Source organism: Oncorhynchus tshawytscha, linkage group LG20 (genome assembly GCF_018296145.1).
Source record: "Oncorhynchus tshawytscha isolate Ot180627B linkage group LG20, Otsh_v2.0, whole genome shotgun sequence".
NCBI classification, from domain to species: domain Eukaryota; kingdom Metazoa; phylum Chordata; class Actinopteri; order Salmoniformes; family Salmonidae; genus Oncorhynchus; species Oncorhynchus tshawytscha.
The window spans coordinates 29,491,021-29,515,142 of record NC_056448.1 but is presented as its reverse complement, the minus strand read 5'-3'; the positions used below and the strand labels follow the sequence as shown (position 1 = coordinate 29,515,142).

Here is a 24,122-nt window from a genome sequence, read left to right as displayed (position 1 = left end):
GACTATTCTACAATGTAGAAAATAGTAAAAATAAAGAAAAAGCCTTGAATGAGTAGGTGTTCTAAAACCTTTGAACGGCAATGTACATTCTGATCATTGACCATGGCTCTGATATTTCTACATTTCTCTCTTTATTCATTTTAAGGGATTTGTGTCTTTTGTTTTGCATTGTTAGGTATTACTGCACTGATGGAGTACCAAATATAAGCATTTCGCTGCAACTGTGATAACATCTGCAAAATATGAGTATGTGGTCAATCAAATTTGATTTGATTTTGATTAGATCCCTGAGTTCAGAATTGACTGTCTGACTGACTGTCCATCTTTCTGCCTGGCTTGACAACAGCTTAACACCCCAGGATGATGTCAATATCTGGTGAAGGCAGTTTTTCTGGGGGCAAGCTGAATGAGCTCAGAAATACATCACCATTGAAACAGAGCCCACGAGTCCCTGGTTCTGTCATTCTCTCTGACGCAGTCTCTCCAGATGTTTGCTACCTAGCGTAGCTGCATGTGTGCAATCTGTCCATGAGCTGCTCTGTCGATTAGCTGTATGGATCTGTTTGTTTGCTTTTAGCGAAGTGCATTCTGTATACTCTGTAGGGCCTGCGATGCTTTGTAGGAATTCAGAAATCGACCGATCTCTATGGAGACTGGGGCCAACCAGCTCTGTCTTTGACAGTCAGTCCAGCTGCTTAGTTCCACTTTCTCTCTATTAGCGTTAGCGGCTCTCTATTAGTTCTGTCCATTGGGGCGTTCTGTCTGTTAGCTGCTTGCTTGATATGAACTTTACCCTTGTTGTTTACATTGTGTCTGACAGCTGTACACACTACACAATGTCCATTAGCTCTTAGCCATTAGCATTAGCCACTAGCTCTGTCGGCTAGCTGTTAGCTGCATATGTTAACACTGGGCTCAGCCCGTGGTGGTGGAGCGATGCTCATTGACCCTGCCCGGTTCAGCATCGACATCTTGGTGATCCCCTCGCTGCCAACGGTGGAGAGTGGGAAATTCTCATAGCTCTCTGGCGCCCCCAATCCACAGTGGCAGCGCTGCAGCTGGGCCTTCAACTCCCTCTGGAAGTTACTGTTCAGGAAACCGTACACCTGTGGGTGTGTGTGTAGACAAAGTTTAAATGCAGAGCACCAGCACCTTAATATGTTTGCAATGACATTTACATTTCCAACATTTTATTCAATACAGTTGAGTTGAGTTCGGTTAAGTTAAATTCAGTTCAGTTCAGTTGAATTAGATTTGATTTAATTTAATTCAATTCCACTCCACCCTTCTCTACCCCACTCAACCCTTTCAGGCTTTTCTTGAGGAATTCTCCCAGTGCCTCTCTGTAAATCTTCTGGGAGAGAGAGGAAGGCAGCTAGCACTTCCACATCACTCAGCTACCCCTCTCACTACCCTAACCCTAACCTTCTGGGAGAGAGGAAGGCAGCTAGCACTTCCACATCCCTCAGCTACCCCTCTCACTACCGCTACCCTAACCCCAACCTTCTGGGAGAGAGAGGAAGGCAGCTAGCACTACCCCTCTCACTACCACTACCCTAACCTTCTGGGAGAGAGAGGAAGGCAGCTAGCACTACCCCTCTCACTACCGCTACCCTAACCCTAACCTTCTGGGAGAGGAAGGTAACTAGCACTACCACTCTCACTACTGCTCTCAACTTTCCGGACTGTTGGGACAGAGGGAAAACATGCTTTTCAAGAGCAAGAACAAGGACACGGCATCTTGTGTCCTGCTTTTAACCGGGAAACTACAATCAAAACTGGACCAAATGTGTAAAAAAAGAGAGCCAATGAAGTCTGTGTGAATTAAACATGTTCAATTGCTTTCATGGCTGTATTCTCTCACCACCCTGAGTTTAAGACAAGGGTTTAGCCATCTTGGAATTAAGAACAAATCTAAAAACATTATTTTCAATAACCTTCAATAAACTTTTTGCTTAAGGAGAAACATAAGAAATAGCGCAAGAACATTTCCAATAACCTTTTTGAGGAATATCAACTTTGCTTAACTTTCTTCGTAAGTCTATAGTTCAGGAAAAAATGGTAGTTAAGACATTTCTTCTTAAGAAGGTTTTGTGAATCTGGGCCCAGGAAATCTACACCTGGCTTGTTAATTTTTAAACAGGCATTTCAAACCAAAACAATAACAATGGAACTATCAGCAATAGTCCCAGTCGTTACTCAGGTAATAATGACTACCCCTCGACCACACCCACAAACCAACAGTCTTTCCTATTGACCCCCATTTTAAAAGGGGCAACTTCGTTGTCGATTATTTTTGTTATACAGAAATAATAAAACATGCAGAAAAGGTGCTGTTGTTCAATGTGCATGTTGTCACGTTCTGACCATAGTTGTGTTATTTTATTCTTTGCTTTAGTATGGGGTGGGCAGTCTGTTTTTCTATGTTGGTTTTTGTGTTCGGTATGGTTCTCAGAGGCAGGTGTCGTTAGTTGTCTCTGATTGAGAATCATACTTAGGTAGCCTGGGTTTCACTTTTGGTTTGTGGGTGTTTGTTTCCGTGTGAGTGTTTGGGCCACACGGTACTGTTTCGGTTTTTGTAAATTCACGTTGTCATTTATTGTTTAGTGTTCTGAGTTTTAATTAAACATCATCATGAACACTTAGCACGCTGTGCTTTGGTCCGATCCTTACTCCTCCTCAGACGAAGAGGAGGAAATCCGTTAAATGTAGCCAAGTCAAAAATCCCGACCTATGGTTCGCAATGCTCCCACATAGGGAAATATAGCCTGTGAGAAGAGTCCTCTGGATTCAGGCTATTCGGTGTGGCAAAGTGGGAAATTTTGGGGCGCTGTGTCCAACTAGGCTAAATCATTTCATCAAAGTAAGACATTTAACTTGTTTAGTACAGTCCATTTGTAACTCTACTCACTACTTGTAGCTGTATAGTCGGTTTGTAACTCTACCTCAATACTTGTAGAGTTACAAACAGACTATACAGCTACAAGTAGTGAGTAGAGTTAAAGTCTATACAGCTACAAGTAGTAAGTAGAGTTACAAACAGACTATACAGCGACTCACTACTTGTAGCTGTATAGTCTGTTTAACTCTACTCACTACTTGCAGCTTCATAGTCTAGTCTGTTTGTTTGTGTTGTTGGTCTTGGCTAGCTTAATGATCCAGTTGGTTGCTGACTGTGCTAGCAGTCAAGCAACAGAACCTTCAGCAGCAGTAGAAGTCTCACCACACCCGTTTGTCTATCCACCATCTGTGACATCAAGACATTCCAAAAGGTGCCAAAAACTGAAGCAATAAAGGGACAGCCCAGATACATTACTTGGTCACTATGTGCATTTTCAAAACACATGAACTAACCTCCTGTTTTACCAGTTGGCCAACGACATGACACTCTGCCCTATGTAGACACTAAAAATACATAACAAAAAGGGGCATTGGAAAAGGGAGGCAGATTCAGATTTTGGAGGACCAGGAGAAAAAAAGCGAGATCAGGTACCTCACAATAAACATATACCTGAATGGGACAGTATTGGTTCATGGGAGCGAATGAAGTTGCGCTCGCTCCACACCTTTGTAGCCAGATTTTTTTTACACTCAAATCTGTGGTGGAAGCAGAGGGAACAAATGACCAGTACCTGATCAACATTACAACATCACAAGCAAGTTCCAATGAACCCAATGAACAAAGACAGTGAACAAAGACCGAGAGGACATGGTCAAAGAAATGGCCAAATCATCACCTAAACCCATTGTGGTGCAAATGAGAGGCAGCCTCTCCCAGCTAGACTCAAAACTCGTAGAGTTAAAAGATCATGTCCTGGACCAGCTCTCTACCAGCACTGACATAGAGATGGAGCAGCTGCGTCACCAACTCTGCCAGGTAAAGAATGAACACAGACGGTTGATAGAAAATCTGACATCAGAGAGAAAGAAAGTGACAGAAGAACTCTGAAAAAAATACAAATAAATCCAAGATGGCGTAGCAGTCTTTGTCTTGTCTCGTCCCATGTATATATATTTTTATTTTCCTTCGCATTCTTTTCCTAAACCTCAACTTCAAAATACCCTCCTGCAACCTGCCTCACCCAATGTGGTATGGATCTGTTTTTTCAAAAGTATTTCTATTTACCCCCGAACTGGAATACCTCAACTGAAGCTAGCTAGCTAACTAGCTACCAGCTATCAGTCAGCTAACCACTGCTAGCGGTCATCAGCTAACCTTTAGCTTGGAAAGCTCTCACCAGTTCGTACAAAGCGTTTCAAACCAGAGCATACAGGACCTATTTTTCTCTCCATATCCCAGATTCCTACCGGAAATTCTGAACCATTTCATCCGGATCATCACAGCTAGCTAACCGCAACCCGGGTTGACTACTCCTGGCTAACGTTTCCGTCCCGGAGCTAGCACCAACTAGCCTGGAGCTAGCCCATGCTAGACCCATCTCCCGGCTAGGGCTACTGGGCTACTCCTGAAGCCCACTCCACGGCTACAATATCCAGACCCCTTCTACTGCCGGTACGGGGCACGGAACACCGCCGATCCTTCACGACTGGAATACCGCCAATCTGCCCGAGGATCCCAACAGGCCCCTCAGGCGTGACGTCCCCTGAAGGCCCATTCTGCTAACTATCTAGAGCATATTGGACTGCTAGCTGATCCATCGGCCAGTTTCTTGCACCACTATACCCATTTTGCCAATTGGACTTGGACCCCTCTGCTACTTGGAACCCTACTAATTCCACGACTGGTCTATCGACGTCACCTCACAAGGCAAAAACAAACGTCCATCTAAGGCCCTTTTGCTAGCTTGCTAGCCCCGGCCTGCTAACTGTCTGAATCACCATGTCCCCAGCCAGCCCAACCACCCACTGGACCCATACGATCACTTGGCTATGCATGCCTCTCCCTAATATCAATAAGCCTTGTCCATTACTGTCTTATTTAACTGTAGAGCCTCTAGCCCTGCTCAATATTCCTTAACCAACCATGTTGTTCCACCTCCCACATATGCGATGACACCACCTGGTTTAAACGTCTCTAGAGACTATATCTCTCTCATGCCTAGGTTTACCTCCAATGTACTCTCTTCCTACCATACCTTTGTCTGTACATTATGTCTTGAATCTATTCTATCGTGCCCAGAAACCTGCTCCCTTTACTCTCTGTTCCGAACGTGCTAGACTGCCAGTTCTTATAGCCTTTAGCCGTACCCTTATCCTACTTCTCCTCTGTTCCTCTGGTGATGTAGAGGTTAACCCAGGCCCTGCAGTGCCTAGCTCCACTCCTACTCCCCAGGTGCTCTCATTTGTTGACTTCTGTAACCGTAAAAGCCTTGGTTTCATGCATGTTAACATTAGAAGCCTACTTCCTAAGTTTGCTTTATTCACTGCTTTAGCACATTCTGCCAACCCGGATGTCTTAGCCGTGTCTGAATCCCGGCTCAGGAAAACCACCAAAAACCCTGAAATTTCCATCCCTAACTATAACATTTTTGCCAAGATAGAACTGCCAAAGGGGGCGGTGTTTCAATCTACTGCAAAGATAGCCTGCAGCTTACTATCCAGGTCTGTACCAAAACAATTTGAGCTTCTACTTCTAAAAATGAACCTTTCCAGAAACAAGTCTCTCACCGTTGCCGCTTGCTATAGACCACCCTCTGCCCCCAGCTGTGCCCTGGACACCATATGTGAATTGATTGCCCCCCATCCATCTCCTGAGCCCGTGCTGCTAGGTAACCTAAACTGGGACATGCTTAACACCCAGGCCATCCTACAATCTAAGCTTGGTGCCCTCAATCGCACGCAAATTATCTATGACCCTACCAGGTACAACCCCAAATCCGTAAACACGGGCACCCTCATATTTATCATCCTAACTAACTCGCCCTCCAAAACACCTCTGCTGTTTTCAACCAAGATCTCAGAGATCACTGCCTCATTGCCTGCATCCGTAATGGATCTGCGGTCAAACGACCATCCCTCATCACTGTCAAACTCTTCCTAAAACACTTCAGCTAACAGGCCTTTCTAATCGACCTGGCCGGGGTATCCTGGAATGACATTGACCTCATCCCGTCAGTAGAGGATGCATGGTTATTCTTTAAAAGTGCCTTCCTCACCATCTTAAATAAGCACGCTCCGTTCAAAAAAATGTAGAACCAGGAATAGACATAGCCCTTGGTTCACTCCAGACCTGTCTGCCCTTGACCAGCACAAAAACATCCTGTGGCGTTCTGCATTAGCATCGAATAGCCCCAGTGAAATAAAACTTTTCAGGGAAGTTAGGAACCAATATACACAAGCAGTTAGGAAAGCTAAGGCTAGCTTTTTCAAACAGAAATTTGCATCCTGTAGTACAAATGCAAAGTTCTGGAACACTAAAGTCCATGGAGAATAAGAGCACCTCCTCCCAGCTGCCCACTGCACTGAGGCTAGGAAACACTTACCACCGCTAAATCCACAATAATTGATCATTTCAAGAAGCATTTTTCTACGGCGGGACATTCGTTCCACCTGGCTATCCCTACCCCGGTCAACAGCCCTGCACTCCCCACAGCAACTTGCCCAAACCTCTCCCACTTCTCCTTCACCCAAATCCAGATAACTGATGTTCTGAAAAAGCTGCAAAATCTGGACCTCTACAAATCAGCCGGGCTAGACAATCTGGACCCTCTCTTTCTAAAATGATCTGCCAAAATTGATGCAACCCCTATACTAGCCTATTCAACCTCTTTCGTATCGTCTGAGATTCCCATAGATTGGAAAGCTGCCGCGGTCATCCCCCTCTTCAAAGGGTTCAATTCTTGGGCCGACTCTCATCTCTGTATACATCAATGATGTCGCTCTCACTGCTGGTGATTCTTTGAGCCACCTCTTATGCAGACAACACCATTCTGTATACAGTGCCTTGCGAAAGTATTCGGCCCCCTTGAACTTTGCGACCTTTTGCCACATTTCAGGCTTCAAACAAAGATATAAAACTGTATTTTTTTGTGAAGAATCAACAACAAGTGGGACACAATCATGAAGTGGAACGACATTTATTGGATATTTCAAAAAATTTTAACAAATCAAAAACTGAAATTGGGCGTGCAAAATTATTCAGCCCCTTTACTTTCAGTGCAGCAAACTCTCCAGAAGTTCAGTGAGGATCTCTGAATGATCCAGTGTTGACCTAAATGACTAATGATGATAGTCTCAGAGGTCCGTTAAAAGCGCAGAGAGCATCATGAACAAGGAACACACCAGGCAGGTCCGAGATACTGTTGTGAAGAAGTTTAAAGCCGGATTTGGATACAAAAAGATTTCCCAAGCTTTAAACATCCCAAGGAGCACTGTGCAAGCGATAATATTGAAATGGAAGGAGTATCAGACCACTGCAAATCTACCAAGACCTGGCCGTCCCTCTAAACTTTCAGCTCATACAAGGAGAAGACTGATCAGAGATGCAGCCAAGAGGCCTATGATCACTCTGGATGAACTGCAGAGATCTACAGCTGAGGTGGGAGACTCTGTCCATAGGACAACAAAAAGCCATTTCTTAAAGATATCCATAAAAAGTGTAATTTAAAGTTTGCCACAAGCCACCTGGGAGACACACCAAACATGTGGAAGAAGGTGCTCTGGTCAGATGAAACCAAAATTGAACTTTTTGGCAACAATGCAAAACGTTATGTTTGGCGTAAAAGCAACACAGCTCATCACCCTGAACAAACTATCCCCACTGTCAAACATGGTGGTGGCAGCATCATGGTTTGGGCCTGCTTTTCTTCAGCAGGGACAGGGAAGATGGTTAAAATGGATGGGAAAATGTATGGAGCCAAATACAGGACCATTCTGGAAGAAAACCTGATGGAGTCTGCAAAAGACCTGAGACTGGGACGGAGATTTGTCTTCCAACAAGACAATGATCCAAAACATAAAGCAAAATCTATAATGGAATGGTTCAAAAATAAACATATCCAGGTGTTAGAATGGCCAAGTCAAAGTCCAGACCTGAATCCAATCGAGAATCTGTGGAAAGAACTGAAAACTGCTGTTCACAAATGCTCTCCATCCAACCTCACTGAGCTCGAGCTGTTTTGCAAGGAGGAATGTGCAAAACTGATAGACATACCCCAAGCGACTTACAGCTATAATCGCAGCAAAAGGTGGCGCTACAAAGTATTAATTTAAGGGGGTTGAATAATTTTGCACGCCCAATTTTTCAGTTTTTGATTTGTTAAAAAAGTTTGAGATATCCAATAAATGTCAGTCCACTTCATGATTGTGTCCCACTTGTTGTTGATTCTTCACAAAAAAATACAGTTTTATATCTTTATGTTTGAAGCCTGAAATGTGGCAAAAGGTCGCAAAGTTCAAGGGGGCCGAATACTTTCGCAAGGCACTGTACCTCTGGCCCTTCGTTGGACACTGTTAACTAACCTCCAGATGAGCTTCAATGCCATTCAACACTCCTTCCGTGGCCTCCAACTGCTCTTAAATGCAAGTAAAACTAAATGCATGCTCTTCAACCGATCGCTGCCCGCACCTGACCGCCCGTCCAGCATCACTACTGACCATCCTACCGATCCTCGACTTCGGCGATGTCATTTACAAAATAGCTTCCAACACTCTACTCAACAAATTGGATGCAGTCTATCACAATGCCATCCGTTTTGCCACCAAAGCCCCATATACTACCCACCACTGCAACCTGTATGCCCTCTCGTTGGCTGGCCCTCGCTTCACTCATCACCAAACCCACTGGCTCCAGGTTATCTACAAGTCTCTGCTAGGTAAAGCCCTGCCTTATCTCAGCTCACTGTTCACCATAGCAGCACCCACCCGTAGCACGCACTCCAGCAGGTATATTTCACTGGTTACCCCCAAAGTCAGTTCTTCCTTTGGCCGCTTCTCCTTCCAGTTCTCTGCTGCCAATGACTGGAACGAACTGCAAAAATATCTGAAGCTGGAGACTCCTACCTCCCTCACTAGCTTAAAGTACCAGCTGTCAGAGCAGCTCACAGATCACTGCACCTGTACATAGCTCATCTGTAAATAGCCCATCCAATCTACCTCATCCCCATACTGTATTTATTTATCTTGCTCCTTTGCACCCCAGTATCTCTACTTGCACATTCATCCTCTGCACATCCTACCACTCCAGTGTTTAATTTCTATATTGTAATTACTTTGCCACCATGGCCTATTTATTGCCTTACCTCTCTTATCCTACCTCATTTGCACATGCTGTATATAGATTTTCCTACTGTATTATTGATTGTACGTTTGTTTATTCCATGTGTAACTCTGTTGTATGTGTCGAACAGCTATGCTTTATCTTGGCCAGGTCACAGTTGCAAATGAGAACTTGTTCTCAACTAGCCTACCTGGTTAAATAAAGGTAAAATAAAAAATGAAGACAGTGACAATGAGAAAAGTAGAGGAGATCAAGGAGGAGATGAGAAGAGCTTTTAGAAGTAAAAAAGGACCTGAAGAACAGAGGATGCCATACAGACTCTGAAGGAGCAGCTAGCCAGGGTCACAAACCCCAGCCCACCTCCCACTGTGCGCCACACACTCCACACTCCACACATCCCATACCAGCTCTCCAGGAGATCCCTCTCCACCCAACACCAACCCTCCTCCCTCAGATCCCTCTCCAACAAATAACAACCTCCCTACCACCTCTGCTAGCTCAACCAACACTCCCACCAACGCTCCAAGAACAACCTGGGATTGGAGTCATTCTCTGTGACTACAACAGAAACATCTATGGGAAGAGAACTACTACCTGATATGGAGGTGAGAAAAATATGGTGCCCCACACCCTAGAGTGCCCTCAAAATAATTTCAGAGGACAGTTTAATAGGAGCGAAGACAATAAAAAATCCACACTGGAACGAACGACCTAAAGAACATGAGAGGACGTGTGGCCCCAGCTATGGAAGAAATAGCCAATATGGCCACAGAAACTCATCTGCAATAATTATAATTTAATCTCTTCTCCCGTGCTGCAATGTGCCATTCAATATTATTTTAGAAAACAAACTCAGAGCTCTCAAGAAAACGTGCACTAAGATCTAACATCTTTTTGGCACACCACAAAGACATCCACCCTCACCTCATGCAAGACCATGTCCACCTAAACTGGTGATGTGCAAACGTCTTAGCAAAGGTGCTAAAGTACATGGCCAAAATGTGAAGAAAGACTAAGAGCATCCGGCCTATGGGAAGCCAGCAAATAAGAACATCACACCCAGAGAGCCCTCCACCAAGAGAAGTCAGCACTCTGCCCAGAGAGACTCCCACACTCCACCCAGAGACTCCCACACTCCACCCAGAGACTCCCACACTCCACCCAGAGACTCCCACACTCCACCCAGAGACTCCCACACTCCACCCAGAGACTCCCACACTCCACCCAGAGACTCCCACACTCCACCCAGAGACTCCCACACTCCACCCAGAGACTCCCACACTCCACCCAGAGACTCCCACACTCCACCCAGAGACTCCCACACTCCACCCAGAGACTCCCACACTCCACCCAGAGACTCCCACACTCCAGTAACATTGGATAGTTAGTTATCATGGTCAAGTCATATTGACAAAGTTGTTGTGAAGATGATGAGAGGTATGTCTGTGTTGTTCTGCGTTTTTGACACCAAGATCAACTGTACTATTGTTCAAGAATTTGATCTTGTCCCATCTTGATTACTGTCTGGTAATATAGTCCGGTGTAGCGAAGACAGACCTAGCAAAGCTGCAGCTGTCTCAAAACAAAGCAGCACGCCTTTCCCTTAATAACTGCACACAGAACTAACATCAACAAAAATGCACGACAGTATTTCACGGTTGAGTTGAGGAGACTGCTTTCTCTTCTAGTCTTTTTAAGACACATTTTTGTGTTGAAAATGCCAAACCACTTGTATAATCTATTTGCATTCACTTCAAACAGACAGAGTACCAGTCAACATTTTGGACACACGTACTCATTCAAGGGTTTTTCTTAACTGCTACTATTTTCTACATTGTAGAATAATAGTGAAGACATCAAAGCTATGAAATAACACATGGAATCATGTAGTAACTAAAGTGATAAACAAATCAAAATATATTTTATATTTGAGATTCAAATAACCACCCTTTGCCTTGATGACAGCTTTGCACACTCATGGCATTCTCTCAACCAGCTTCATGAGAAATGCTTTTCCAACAGTCTTGAAGGAGTTCACACATATGCTGAGCACTTGTTGGCTGCTTATCCTTCACTCTGCGGTCCAACTCATCCCAAACCATCTCAATTGGGTTGAGGTCAGGTGATTGTGGAGGCCAGGCCATCTGATGCAGCACTCCATCACTCTCCTTCTTGGTTAAATAGCCCTTACACAGCCTGGAGCTGTGTTTTGGGTCATTGTCCTGTTGAAAAACAAATGATAGTTCAACTAAGCACAACCCAGATGAGATGACCTATATCTTCAGAATGCTGTGGTAGCCATACTGGTTAAGTGTGTCTTGAATTCAAAATAAATCACTGACAGTGTCACCAGCAAAGCCCCCCCCCACCGTCACACCTCCTCCTCCATGCTTCACGGAGACAACCACACATGTAGAGATCATCCGTTCACCTACTTTACGTCTCACAATGATAAAAAAATAATCTCAAACTTGGAATCGTGACCAAAGGAAAGATTTCCACCAGTCTAATGTCCATTGCTTGTGTTTCTTGGCCGAAGCAAATTTCTTCTTCTTATTGGTGTCCTTTAGTAGTGGTTTCTTTGCAGCAATTCGACCATAAAGACCTGATTCACGCATTCTCCTCTGAACAGTTGATTTTGAGATGTGTCCGTTACATGAACTCTGAAGCATTTATTTGGGCTGCAATCTGAGGTGCAGTTAACTCTAATGAATTTATCCTCTGCAGCAGAGCTAACTATACATTTCCTGTGGTGGTCCTCATGACATCTGGTTTCATCATATCGCTTGCTGGTTTTTGCAACTGCACTTTAACTTCTTGGTGACAGGGGCAGTATTTTCACGTCCGGGTGAAATGCATGCCCAAATTCAACTGCCTGCTACTCATCCCCAGAAGATAAGATATGCATATTATTAGTAGATTTGGATAGAAATCACTCTGAAGTTTCTAAAACTGTTTGAATCATGTCTGAGTATAACAACTTATTTAGCAGGCGAAACCGAGGACAAACCATTCAGATTGTTTTTTGAGGTCACTCTTTTCAATGGGCTTTTATTGGGAATCCAGATTTCTAAGGGACCTTCTTGCAGTTCCTATCACTTCCATTGGATGTCAACAGTCTTTTTAGAAATTGGTTGAGGTTTTTCCTTTGTGTAATGAAGTACGGCCATCTTGAACGAGGGTCACTTGAAGTGTACTGTTAGATAGATGCACGTGACCAGAAAGCTAGCTACAGTTTGTTTTCCTCCTGTATTGAACACAGATTATCCCGTCTTCAATTTTATCGATTATGTACGTAAAAAAAATACCTAAAGCTGTATTACAAAAGTAGTTTGAAATGTTTACAGGTAACTTTTGAGATTTTGTAGTTACATTGCGCAAGTTGGAACCGTTTTTTTTCTGGATCAAACGTGCCAAATAAATGGACATTTTGGATATATCGATGGAATTAATCGATACAAAAGGACCATTTGTGATGTTTATGGGACATATTGGAGTGCCAACAAAAGAAGCTTGTCAAAGGCAAGGCATGAATTACATTTACATTTCCGTTGTGTCGCGCCTGGTTGAAATATGCATCTCTTTGTTTACTATGGTGCTATCCTCATAATAGCATCGTTTGCTTTCGCCAAAAAGCCTTTTTGAAATCTGACATGTTGGCTGGATTCACAACAAGTGTAGCTTTAATTTGCTATCTTGCATGTGTGATTTCATGAGTTTATAGTAATTTATTTTAATTTTAGCGCTCTGCATTTTCACTGGCTTTTGGCCAGGTGGGACACTAGCATATCCCAAAGAGGTTTTAAGAAACTTTCAAAGTTCATGAAATGTTCCGCATTGACTGACCTTCATGTCTTAAAGTAATGATGGACTGTTGTTTCTTTTTGCTTATTTGAGCTCTTCTTGCCATAATATGGACTTGTTCTTTTACCAAATAGGGCTATCTTCTGTATACCACCCCTACCTTGTCACAACACAACTGATAGGCTGAAACACATTAAGAAGGAAAGAAATTCCACAAATTAACTTTTAACAAGGCACACCTGTTAACTTCACTAGGGTAGGGGGCAGCATTGGGAATTTTGGATGAAAAGCGTGCCCAAATTAAACTGCTAGATTATGCATATAATTAGTAGATTTGGATAGAAACCACTGAAGTTTGTAAAACTGTTTGAATGATGTATGTGAGTATAACAGAACTCATATGGCAGACAAAAACCTGCAGAAAAATCCAACCAAGAAGTGGGAAATCAGAGGTTGGTAGTTTTTCAACTCATTGCCTATCGAATACACAGTGTCTATGGGGTCATATTGCACTTCCTAAGGCTTCCACTAGATGTCAACAGTCTTTAGAAGCTTGTTTGAGGCTTCTACTGTGAAGTGGGGACGAATGAGAGGGGATTGAGTCAGAGGTCTGCCAGAGAGACATGAGCTGACCACGCGTGACAGTTAGCTTGCGTTCCATTGCAATTCTAAAGACAAAGGAATTCTCCGGTTGGAACATTATTGAAGATTTATGTTAACATCCTAAAGATTGATTCGATACATCGTTTGACATGTTTCTACCGACTGTAATGGAACTTGTTGACTTTGTCTGCACCTATTGATCGCGCCTCATGAATTTTGATTACTGGGCTAAACGCGCTAACAAAAAGGAGGTATTTGGACAAATTATGGACATTATCGTACAAAACAAACATTTATTGTGGAACTGGGATCCCTGGGAGTGCATTCTGATGAAGATCATCAAAGGTACAGTGCCTTGCGAAAGTATTCGGCCCCCTTGAACTTTGCGACCTTTTGCCACATTTCAGGCTTCAAACAAAGATATAAAACTATTTTTTTGTGAAGAATCAACAACAAGTGGGACACAATCATGAAGTGGAACGACATTTATTGGATATTTCAAACTTTTTTAACAAATCAAAAACTGAAAAATTGGGCGTGCAAAATTATTCAGCCCCCTTAAGTTAATACTTTGTAGCGCCACCTTTTGCTGTGATTACAGCTGTAAGTCGCTTGGGGTATGTCTCTATCAGTTTTGCACATCGAGAGACTGAATTTTTTTCCCCATTCCTCCTTGCAAAACAGCTCGAGCTCAGTGAGGTTGGATGGAGAGCATTTGTGAACAGCAGTTTTCAGTTCTTTCCACAGATTCTCGATTGGATTCAGGTCTGGGCTTTGACTTGGCCATTCTAACACCTGGATATGTTTATTTTTAAACCATTCCATTGTAGATTTTGCTTTATGTTTTGGATCATTGTCTTGTTGAAAGACAAATCTCCGTCCCAGTCTCAGGTCTTTTGCAGACTCCATCAGGTTTTCTTCCAGAATGGTCCTGTATTTGGCTCCATCCATCTGCCCATCAATTTTAACCATCTTCCCTGTCCCTGCTGAAGAAAAGCAGGCCCAAACCATGATGCTGCCACCACCATGTTTGACAGTGGGGATGGTGTGTTCAGGGTGATGAGCTGTGTTGCTTTTACGCCAAACATAACGTTTTGCATTGTTGCCAAAAAGTTCAATTTTGGTTTCATCTGACCAGAGCACCTTCTTCCACATGTTTGGTGTGTCTCCCAGGTGGCTTGTGGCAAACTTTAAACGACACTTTTTATGGATTTTATGGATCTTTAAGAAATGGCTTTCTTCTTGCCACTCTTCCATAAAGGCCAGATTTGTGCAATATACGACTGATTGTTGTCCTATGGACAGAGTCTCCCACCTCAGCTGTAGATCTCTGCAGTTCATCCAGAGTGATCATGAGCCTCTTGGCTGCATCTCTGATCAGTCTTCTCCTTGTATGAGCTGAAAGTTTAGAGGGACGGCCAGGTCTTGGTAGATTTGCAGTGGTCTGATACGCCCAATTTTTCAGTTTTTGATTTGTTAAAAGTTTGAAATATCCAATAAATGTCATTCCACTTCATGATTGTGTCCCACTTGTTGTTGATTCTTCACAAAAAAATACAGTTTTATATCTTTATGTTTGAAGCCTGAAATGTGGCAAAAGGTCGCAAAGTTCAAGGGGGCCGAATACTTTTGCAAGGCACTAAGTGAATATTTATAATTCTATTTCTGACTTCTGTTGACTACACAACATGGCGAATATCTGTTTGGGTTGTTTTGGTCTCGGAGCGCTGTACTCAGATTATTGCATGGTGTGCTTTTTCTGTAAAGTTTTTTAAAAATCTGACACAGCGGTTGCATTAAGGAGAAGTGGATCTAAAATTCCATGCATAACAGTTGTATCTTTTAGCAATGTTTATTTTGAGTATTTCTGTAAATTGATGTGGCTCTCTGCAAAATCACTGGATGTTTTGGTACTACTGAACATAAAGCGCCAATGTAAACTCAGATTTTTGGATATAAATATGAACTTTACCGAACAAAACATACATGTATTGTGTAACATGAAGTCCTATGAGTGTCATCTCTTTCTGCTTTTGTGACTCCTCTCTTTGGCTGGAAAAATGGCTGTTTTTCTGTGACTTGGCTCTGACCTAACAATCGTTTGGTGTGCTTTCGTCATAAAGCCTTTTTGAAATCGGACACTGTGGCTGGACTTACAACAAGAGTATGTTTAAAATGTTGTAAAATACTTGTATGTTTGAGGAATATTAATTATGGGATTTCTGTTGTTTTGAATTTGGCGCCCTGCAGTTCCACTGGCTGTTGACGCTAGCGTCCCACATACCCCAGTGAGGTTAATTGAAACGCATTCCAGGTGACTACTCAATGAAGCTGATTGAGAGAATGCCAAGAGTGTGTAACGCTGTCATCAAGGCAAATGGTGGCTACTTTGAAGAATCTCAAATAAAAAATATTTTGATTTGTTTAACCATTTTTTGGGTTACTACATGATTCCATGTGTTATTTCAAAGTGTTGATGTCTTCACTACTATTCCACAATGTAGAAAATAGTAAAAATAAAGAAAAACCCTTGAGTAGGTGTGTCCAAACTTTGACTGGTACTGTACATAACCCACCAGACACACTACTATGGGTTTCTCCACTGTACCCAAACACAAAACAGATTTAATGTATAGAGCCATGTCATCGTGGAATGCTCTGCCACCAGACGTTACTCAGGCAAAAAGCACATTTAGCTTTAAAAAAACAACATTGTTAGAGCCTCTCCTCTTTCTAAACATCTCATTTAACTGTATACAATAATATGAATATGTATATATGAATAGTGTGTAAATAATATTTTTGTTCTGTTAGTGTCTATCCAATTTATAACTCTTATTTTGATTTGTTTATGTTTTTGTTATTATTATTAATTATATTTAATGTCTTTGTCTATAACTGTTCTGCACTTTGTCATATATTTGTACCTTTTATGTGGACCCCAGATAGAGTAGCTGCTGCATGTGCAGGAGCTAATGTGGATACTAATAACCTAAACTAAACTTCACTCACCACAGGGTTGATACATGTGGAGGCCATGGCGGTGAGGTGGCAGGCGGAGAACACAGCATCATGCTGGCAGGCGGGCAGCGCCTGGTGGTCCCAGTCGAATATCGTGTTGAACACGTTGAGCGGCAGCCAGCAGAGGGCGAAGGCGGCAACGATGGCCGCCAACATAGCATTGATCCTCTGGGCTCCTCGGGCCTTCCGGCTCCGCTCCACCACGTCCCTGGATGGGAAAAACACAGGAAAGGATGGGATTTACAGTATTCCACACTTTTCCAGTTACTTTTGCTTCTGTTTTCTTAGTCTGTTTATTTGTTCTATGTGTATCTGTTGTTGTAATTTTGTTTGATCAATGGGTGGCCACCAGAATGGACTAAATGGATGGGATTTAACCATACTTTACCAGGTACTTACTAATTTCATTAACATTTCTATTTATTCATTAACTGTTCATTGTCTATCCTCTTTGATGATCCTTAGACTATTACTCCATTCATTTTTTATTCACCTATTCATCATTGGCCACTCATTGACTACCATTCATTGACTCCTGTCCTGATGTATTACCTGCGTCTGAGTAGGCATACTATTATTGACTATTCACTAACTCATTAATCTGACAAATCTTTGACTGTCGTGTGTGTGTCTGTCTGTGCTTGCGAGCATGCATGCGTCTGTCTGTCTGTCTGTCTGTCTGTCTGTCTGTCTGTCTGTCTGTCTGTCTGTCTGTCTGTCTGTCTGTCTGTCTGTCTGTGCTTGCGAGCATGCATCTGTCTGTCTGTCTGTCTGTGCTTGCGAGCATGCATGCATCTGTCTGTCTGTCTGTCTGTGCTTGCGAGCATGCATGCATCTGTCTGTCTGTCTGTCTGTCTGTGCTTGCGAGCATGCATGCATCTGTCTGTCTGTCTGTCTGTGCTTGCGAGCATGCATGCATCTGTCTGTCTGTCTGTCTGTGCTTGCGAGCATGCATGCATGCATCTGTCTGTCTGTCTGTGCTTGCGAGCATGCATGCATCTGTCCGTCTGTCTGTGCTTGCGAGCATGCATGCATCTGTCTGTCTGTCTGTCTGTGCTTGCGAGCATGCATGCATCTGTCTGTCTGTCTGTCTGTGCTTGCGAGCATGCATGCGTCTGTCTGTCTGTCTGTCTGTCTGTGCTTGCGAGCATGCATGTCGTCTGTCTGTCTGTGCTTGCGAGCATGCATGCGTCTGTCTGTCTGTCTGTGCTTGCGAGCATGCATGCGTCTGTCTGTCTGTCTGTGCTTGCGAGCATGCATGCGTCTGTCTGTCTGTCTGTGCTTGCGAGCATGCATGCGTCTGTCTGTCTGTCTGTGCTTGCGAGCATGCATGCGTCTGTCTGTCTGTCTGTGCTTGCGAGCATGCATGCGTCTGTCTGTCTGTCTGTCTGTCTGTCTGTGCTTGCGAGCATGCATGCGTCTGTCTGTCTGTCTGTGCTTGCATGCATGCGTCTGTCTGTCTGTCTGTGCTTGCGTGCATGCGTCTGTCTGTCTGTCTGTGCTTGCGTGCATGCGTCTGTCTGTCTGTCTGTGCTTGCGTGCATGCGTCTGTCTGTCTGTCTGTGCTTGCGTGCATGCGTCTGTCTGTCTGTCTGTCTGTGCTTGCGTGCATGCGTCTGTCTGTCTGTCTGTGCTTGCGTGCATGCGTCTGTCTGTCTGTCTGTGCTTGCGTGCATGCGTCTGTCTGTCTGTCTGTCTGTCTGTGCTTGCGAGCATGCATGCGTCTGTCTGTCTGTCTGTCTGTGCTTGCGAGCATGCGTCTGTCTGTCTGTCTGTCTGTCTGTCTGTCTGTCTGTGCTTGCGAGCATGCGTCTGTCTGTCTGTCTGTCTGTCTGTCTGTCTGCTTGCTGCGTCTGTCTGTCTGTCTGTCTGTCTGTGCTTGCGAGCATGCATGCTGTCTGTCTGTCTGTCTGTGCTTGCGAGCATGCATCTGTCTGTCTGTCTGTCTGTCTGTGCTTGCGAGCATGCATGTCTGTCTGTCTGTCTGTCTGTGCTTGCGAGCATGCATCTCTGTCTGTCTGTCTGTGCTTGCGAGCATGCATGCTGTCTGTCTGTCTGTCTGTCTGTGCTTGCGATGCATGCGTCTGTCTGTCTGTCTGTCTGTGCTTGCGAGCATGCTGTCTGTCTGTCTGTCTGTCTGTCTGTCTGTCTGTCTGTGCTTGCGAGCATGCATCTGTCTGTCTGTCTGTCTGTCTGTCTGTCTGTGCTTGCGAGCATGCATGCGTCTGTCTGTCTGTCTTGCGAGCATGCATGCGTCTGTCTGTCTGTCTGCGTGCATGTGTCTGTCTGTGCTTGCGTGCATGCGTCTGTCTGTCTGTCTGTCTGCTGTGCAGCATGCGTCTGTCTGTCTGTCTGTGCTTGCGAGCATGCGTCTGTCTGTCTGTCTGTCTGTGCTGTCTGCATCTGTCTGTCTGTCTGTCTGTCTGTCTGTGCTTGCGAGCATGCATGCGTCTGTCTGTCTGTCTGTCTGTGCTGTCTGCATCTGTCTGTCTGTCTGTCTGTCTGTGCTTGCGAGCATGCGTCTGTCTGTCTGTCTGTCTGTGCTTGCGTGCATGCGTCTGTCTGTCTGTCTGTCTGTCTGTCTGTGCTTGCGAGCATGCGCTGTCTGTCTGTCTGTCTGTCTGTGCTTGCGAGCATGCGTCTGTCTGTCTGTCTGTGCTTGCGAGCATGCATGTCTGTCTGTGCTGTGCGCGCATGCATGCGTCTGTCTGTCTGTCTGTCTGTCTGTGCTTGCGAGCATGCGTCTGTCTGTCTGTCTGTCTGTCTGTGCTTGCGAGCATGCGTCTGTCTGTCTGTCTGTCTGTCTGTGCTTGCGAGCATGCGTCTGTCTGTCTGTCTGTCTGTCTGTCTGTGCTTGCGAGCATGCGTCTGTCTGTCTGTCTGTCTGTCTGTCTGTGCTTGCGAGCATGCGTCTGTCTGTCTGTCTGTCTGTCTGTCTGTGCTTGCTTGCGAGCATGCATCTGTCTGTCTGTCTGTCTGTCTGTCTGTGCTTGCGAGCATGCGTCTGTCTGTCTGTCTGTCTGTCTGCTTGCTTGCGAGCATGCGTCTGTCTGTCTGTCTGTCTGTCTGTCTGTGCTTGCGAGCATGCGTCTGTCTGTCTGTCTGTCTGTCTGTCTGTCTGTGCTTGCGAGCATGCGTCTGTCTGTCTGTCTGTGCTTGCGAGCATGCGTCTGTCTGTCTGTCTGTCTGTCTGTGCTTGCGAGCATGCGTCTGTCTGTCTGTCTGTCTGTCTGTGCTTGCTTGCGAGCATGCGTCTGTCTGTCTGTCTGTCTGTCTGTGTCTGTCTTGTCTGTGCATGCGTCTGTCTGTCTGTCTGTCTGTGCTTGCGTCATGTCGTCTGTCTGTCTGTGCTTGCGAGCATGCGTCTGTCTGTCTGTCTGTGCTTCTGCATGTCGTCTGTCTGTCTGTCTGTCTGTCTGTCTGTGCTTGCGTCTGTCATGTCGTCTGTCTGTCTGTCTGTCTGTCTGTCTGTGCTTGCGAGCATGCGTCTGTCTGTCTGTCTGTCTGTCTGTCTGTCTGTCTGTGCTTGCGAGCATGCGTCTGTCTGTCTGTCTGTCTGTCTGTCTGTCTGTGCTTGCGAGCATGCGTCTGTCTGTCTGTCTGTCTGTGCTTGCGAGCATGCGTCTGTCTGTCTGTCTGTCTGTCTGTCTGTGCGAGCATGCGCGTGTGTGTGTCACCTGCGTCGACGTAGGCGTAGGAATATGCGGAGGTAGCAGAGCAGCACTAGTAGCAGAGGGAGGCAGTACTGGAACAGCAGCAGGGAGGTGGTGTAGGCCAGACGGTGTCTTTCAGTTGGCCATTTCTCCAAACAGATCACATGGTCTCTGAGGAGAGAGAGGGAAGGAGAGCAAGAGAGAGAGTGAGACCAAACGTAATTTATGAATCAGTGGATCACCTCAACAACTTCCAGTGAAATTGCAGAGCTCCAAATTCAAATTAAATTACTATAAATATTTTACTTTCATGAAATCACAAGTGCAATACATGAAAATAAAGCTTAACTTGTTGTTAATCCAGCCGCCGTGTCAGATTTCAAAAAGGCTTTACGGCGAAAGCAAACCATGCGATTATCTGAGGACAGCGCTCAGCACACAAAACATTAAACAGTTAGCAGCCAAGTAGATTAGTCATGAAATTAAGAAATAGCAATATAATTACTTACCTTTGATGATCTTCGTATGGTTGCACTCACAAGACTCCCAGTTACACAATAAATGTATAAAGTCCCTCTTTATATCCAATAACTTCCATTTTGTTGGCGCATTTTGTTCAGTAATCCAATGGCTCAAATGCGGTCACAAGAGGCAGACAAATTCCAAATAGTATCCGTAAAGTTCGTAGAAACATGTAGAACGATGTTTATAATCAACCCTCAGGTTGTTTTAGCCTAAATAATCTATAATATTTCAACCGGACAATAGCGTCGTCAATATAAAAGAAAAACAACGAAAGGCGCGCTCTCGGGATTGCGCACCAAACAGGTTGGGGACTTTCCACTGGCCTCTCATTGAAACTGCTAATTCTCCCTCATTTTTCAGAATAAAGGCCTGAACCAATGTCTAAAGACTGTTCATGGCTAGTGGAAGCCATATGGAATGCAATCTGGGTCCCCCCAAAAAACCCCCATTTCAAAATAAATCCTGGATTGATTTTCCTTAGGTTTTCGCCTGCCAGTTCTGTTATACTCACAGACATTATTTTAACAGTTTTGGAAACTTAGTGTGTTTTCTATCCAAATATATCCAATTATTTGCATATCCTAGCTTCTGGGCTTGAGTAGCAGGCAGTTTACTATTTATTTTCCCTTTTGTACTTTAACTATTTGGACATAAAATTACATTTGAAATGTCTTTATTCTTCTGAGACTTTTGTGAGTGTAATGTTAACTGTACAATTTTGTATTGTTTATTTCACATTTTATCTACTTCACTTGGTTTGGCCATGTAAACATATGTTTCCCATGCCAATAAAGCCCTTAAATTGAATTGAGGGGGGGAGAGAGAGAGAGGAAGGGAGAGAATGATAAACAGAGTGTTCGTAAATTCATCAGTTCTGCGCTCTGGCACACTCAGACGAGAGTGCTCTGAAATCAGAGTGAATTTATGAACACACCCACTGACTCACCTGAAGGGGTTGGCAGGCAGGGTGAGGTTCTGGAAGGGGTTGTCGGTCAGAATGTTGTAGGACAGGAACGGGAGTGATATGAAGCAGGCGACCAACCAGGTGAGACCTACGGCCAGGTAGGAGTGGCCTGCTGCTGGGGACCAGCCAGTAGGGTGCAGGATCAACTGATGGCGCTCCAACGCAATCAACACCAGGGAGAAAATAGACACCGTCACTGACACACACTGTACAAACGGAGTGACCTGATGGGGAAGAGAGGAGATAAATAAGGGACAAGAGAGGGAGGAGAAAAGGGCACATTATGGACACAAACAAACATGGCAAGGTTATCAAACAAAGATACAGGAACTCTGAACAAGGATTTTTTTTTTGGGAAGAAAAGTCTGTTCTCACCTTGCAGAGTGCCTCCCCCAGTACCCAGCGGTCCATCAGAGTGTAGATGACGGTGACAGGTAAACACACCACACACATCAAGATGTCGGAGCAGGACAGGTTGGCGATTAGAATGTTGGTGACATTATGCAGTTCCTTCTGCCGCCCGATGATGAAAACCAGGCCCACATTGCCTAGCAACCCTACTGCGATCACCGTGCTGTAGGCCACGATGAGGAAGGTGGCTCCACTCACCGAGGGTGGACACTGGGCTGACTCTGACCAATCAGAGTTCTCCCAGACGCCAGAGGAGCTGCTGTTATTGGTCATGGTGGAATAAGCGTTTTGGGGGCTGTTAGAGGGAGCTTACTGGTAGAGCCTGGGAGTTGATGGGGGGCTAGAGGGAGCTAAAGGGGGTGTAGAGGGGACAGGGTGACTGGGTAATCAGGCAGTTATAGTCCTTCTATACCCTCCTCAGTTGGCTGATTGGTCGTCAAGATGTTAGAGTCGCTGTGATCGTCTCTCCGAGTCTGCTAATCACTCTTAGTCGTTGAGCCCTCAGTCTGATGGAGACAATATGATTGGTTTGGCTCAGGAGGAGCAAAGTCTATCTGTAAAACAGGGAAGAGAATAGAAAATAATCTCAGTCTATCTACTGTATAATATAAGAGAATCTGTAAGAAAAGATTGTGAATAGAGGGAGTGGAGGAAAAGTGAATACAACTTAGAAGATATACGTACAGAAGATGAGAAAATGTGAAAAGACAGAACAAAAGATGAGAATGAGATTAGAAGAGGAGGACAAGAGGATCATAAAAAAGAAATTAGAAAAAAGAAAAGCGGGAACATAGTTTAGATGACAGAGAAGGTATGAGAAGGGAGAAGATTAGAAAAATGAAGAGGGGAAAAGTTGAGAACAGAAAAAGAGAGGAGAACTAATAAGTAGAGGGAATATATTTATCAAGGCGAGACTCAAATGCAGACACATGAGGCAGCTAGTTGGAATCTTACAATGTTTAATAATCCAAAGGAGTAGGCAAGAGAATAGTCATGGACAGGCAAAACCAGATCAGAGTCCAGGAGGTACAGAGTGGCAGAAAAGGCTCATGGTCAAGGTAGGCAGAATGATCAGGCATGCGGGTACAAAGTCCAGAAACAGGCAAGGGTCAGAACCGGGAGGACTAGAAAAAGGAGAATGCAAAAAGCAGGAGAACGGGAAACCACTGGTTGACTTGGAAACATACAAGACGAACTGGCACAGAGAGACAGGAAACACAGGGCTAAATACACTGGGGAAAAATAAGCGACACCTGGAGGGGGTGGAGACAATCACAGGGACAGGTGAAACAGATCAGGGTGTGACAATATTAAACAGAGAAGATATTAAGAGAGAAGATATTAAAGAGAGAAGAGGGGGAGAACTAATAAGTAGAGATAAGATATTAAAGCGAGAAAAGGGGGAAAACTAATAAGTAGAAAGAGAAGATATTAAAGAGAGAAGAGGGGAATAACTAATAAGTAGAGAGAAAAGAAGATAAGAAGAGGGTGGAAAGGCTTTCATTGTCCACTAAATATTAAAATGTCCACTAAATATTCAGAAAATCTCTAGTCAGTGTTGAAGAGCTCAAGGAAAGATATTAGAGGAGAGGTGGATGTAATTATATCTCTCTCTTCCTTCAGGAACGCAGCTCTCTGTGACAATTACTACAGCTTCTCTCTCTCTCTCTCATTCAATTCAATTCAAGGGGCTCTATTGGCATGGGAAACATGTGTTAACATTGCCAAAGCAAGTGAGGTAGATAATATACAAAAGTTAAATAAACAATACAAATGAACAGTAAACATACAGAAGTTTCAAAAGAATAAAGCCATTACAAATGTCTTTCTCTTACTCTTCATCTCTCAGTCTGTCTCTCTTCCTCACACCAGTATAACCATCTCATCATTTCTTCCTCAGAACTTTGCTTCATGTCTTTTAAATGTTTTTTTCCCAGCAGGTTGCACACACACACACACACAC

At 44.2% G+C, this 24,122-nt stretch overlaps 1 protein-coding gene across 4 annotated transcripts in view; it reads right to left on the bottom strand.

Moving 5' to 3' along the window:
- LOC112220251 (neuropeptide Y receptor type 1-like) overlaps positions 1-24,122 on the bottom strand; it is a 44,390-nt gene continuing 20,268 nt past the window's right edge. For all 4 annotated transcript variants that reach the window (XM_042302459.1, XM_042302458.1, XM_042302460.1 and 1 more), the window contains 5 exons: positions 22,124-22,713; positions 21,731-21,972; positions 20,284-20,430; positions 16,598-16,814; positions 1-1,106 (listed from right to left, as the gene is read on the bottom strand). In XM_042302459.1, the coding sequence (XP_042158393.1) occupies positions 891-1,106; positions 16,598-16,814; positions 20,284-20,430; positions 21,731-21,972; positions 22,124-22,432 (1,131 nt within the window). In that variant the 5' untranslated portion in view covers positions 22,433-22,713 and the 3' untranslated portion in view covers positions 1-890. The remainder of the gene's footprint in view (positions 1,107-16,597; positions 16,815-20,283; positions 20,431-21,730; positions 21,973-22,123; positions 22,714-24,122) is intronic.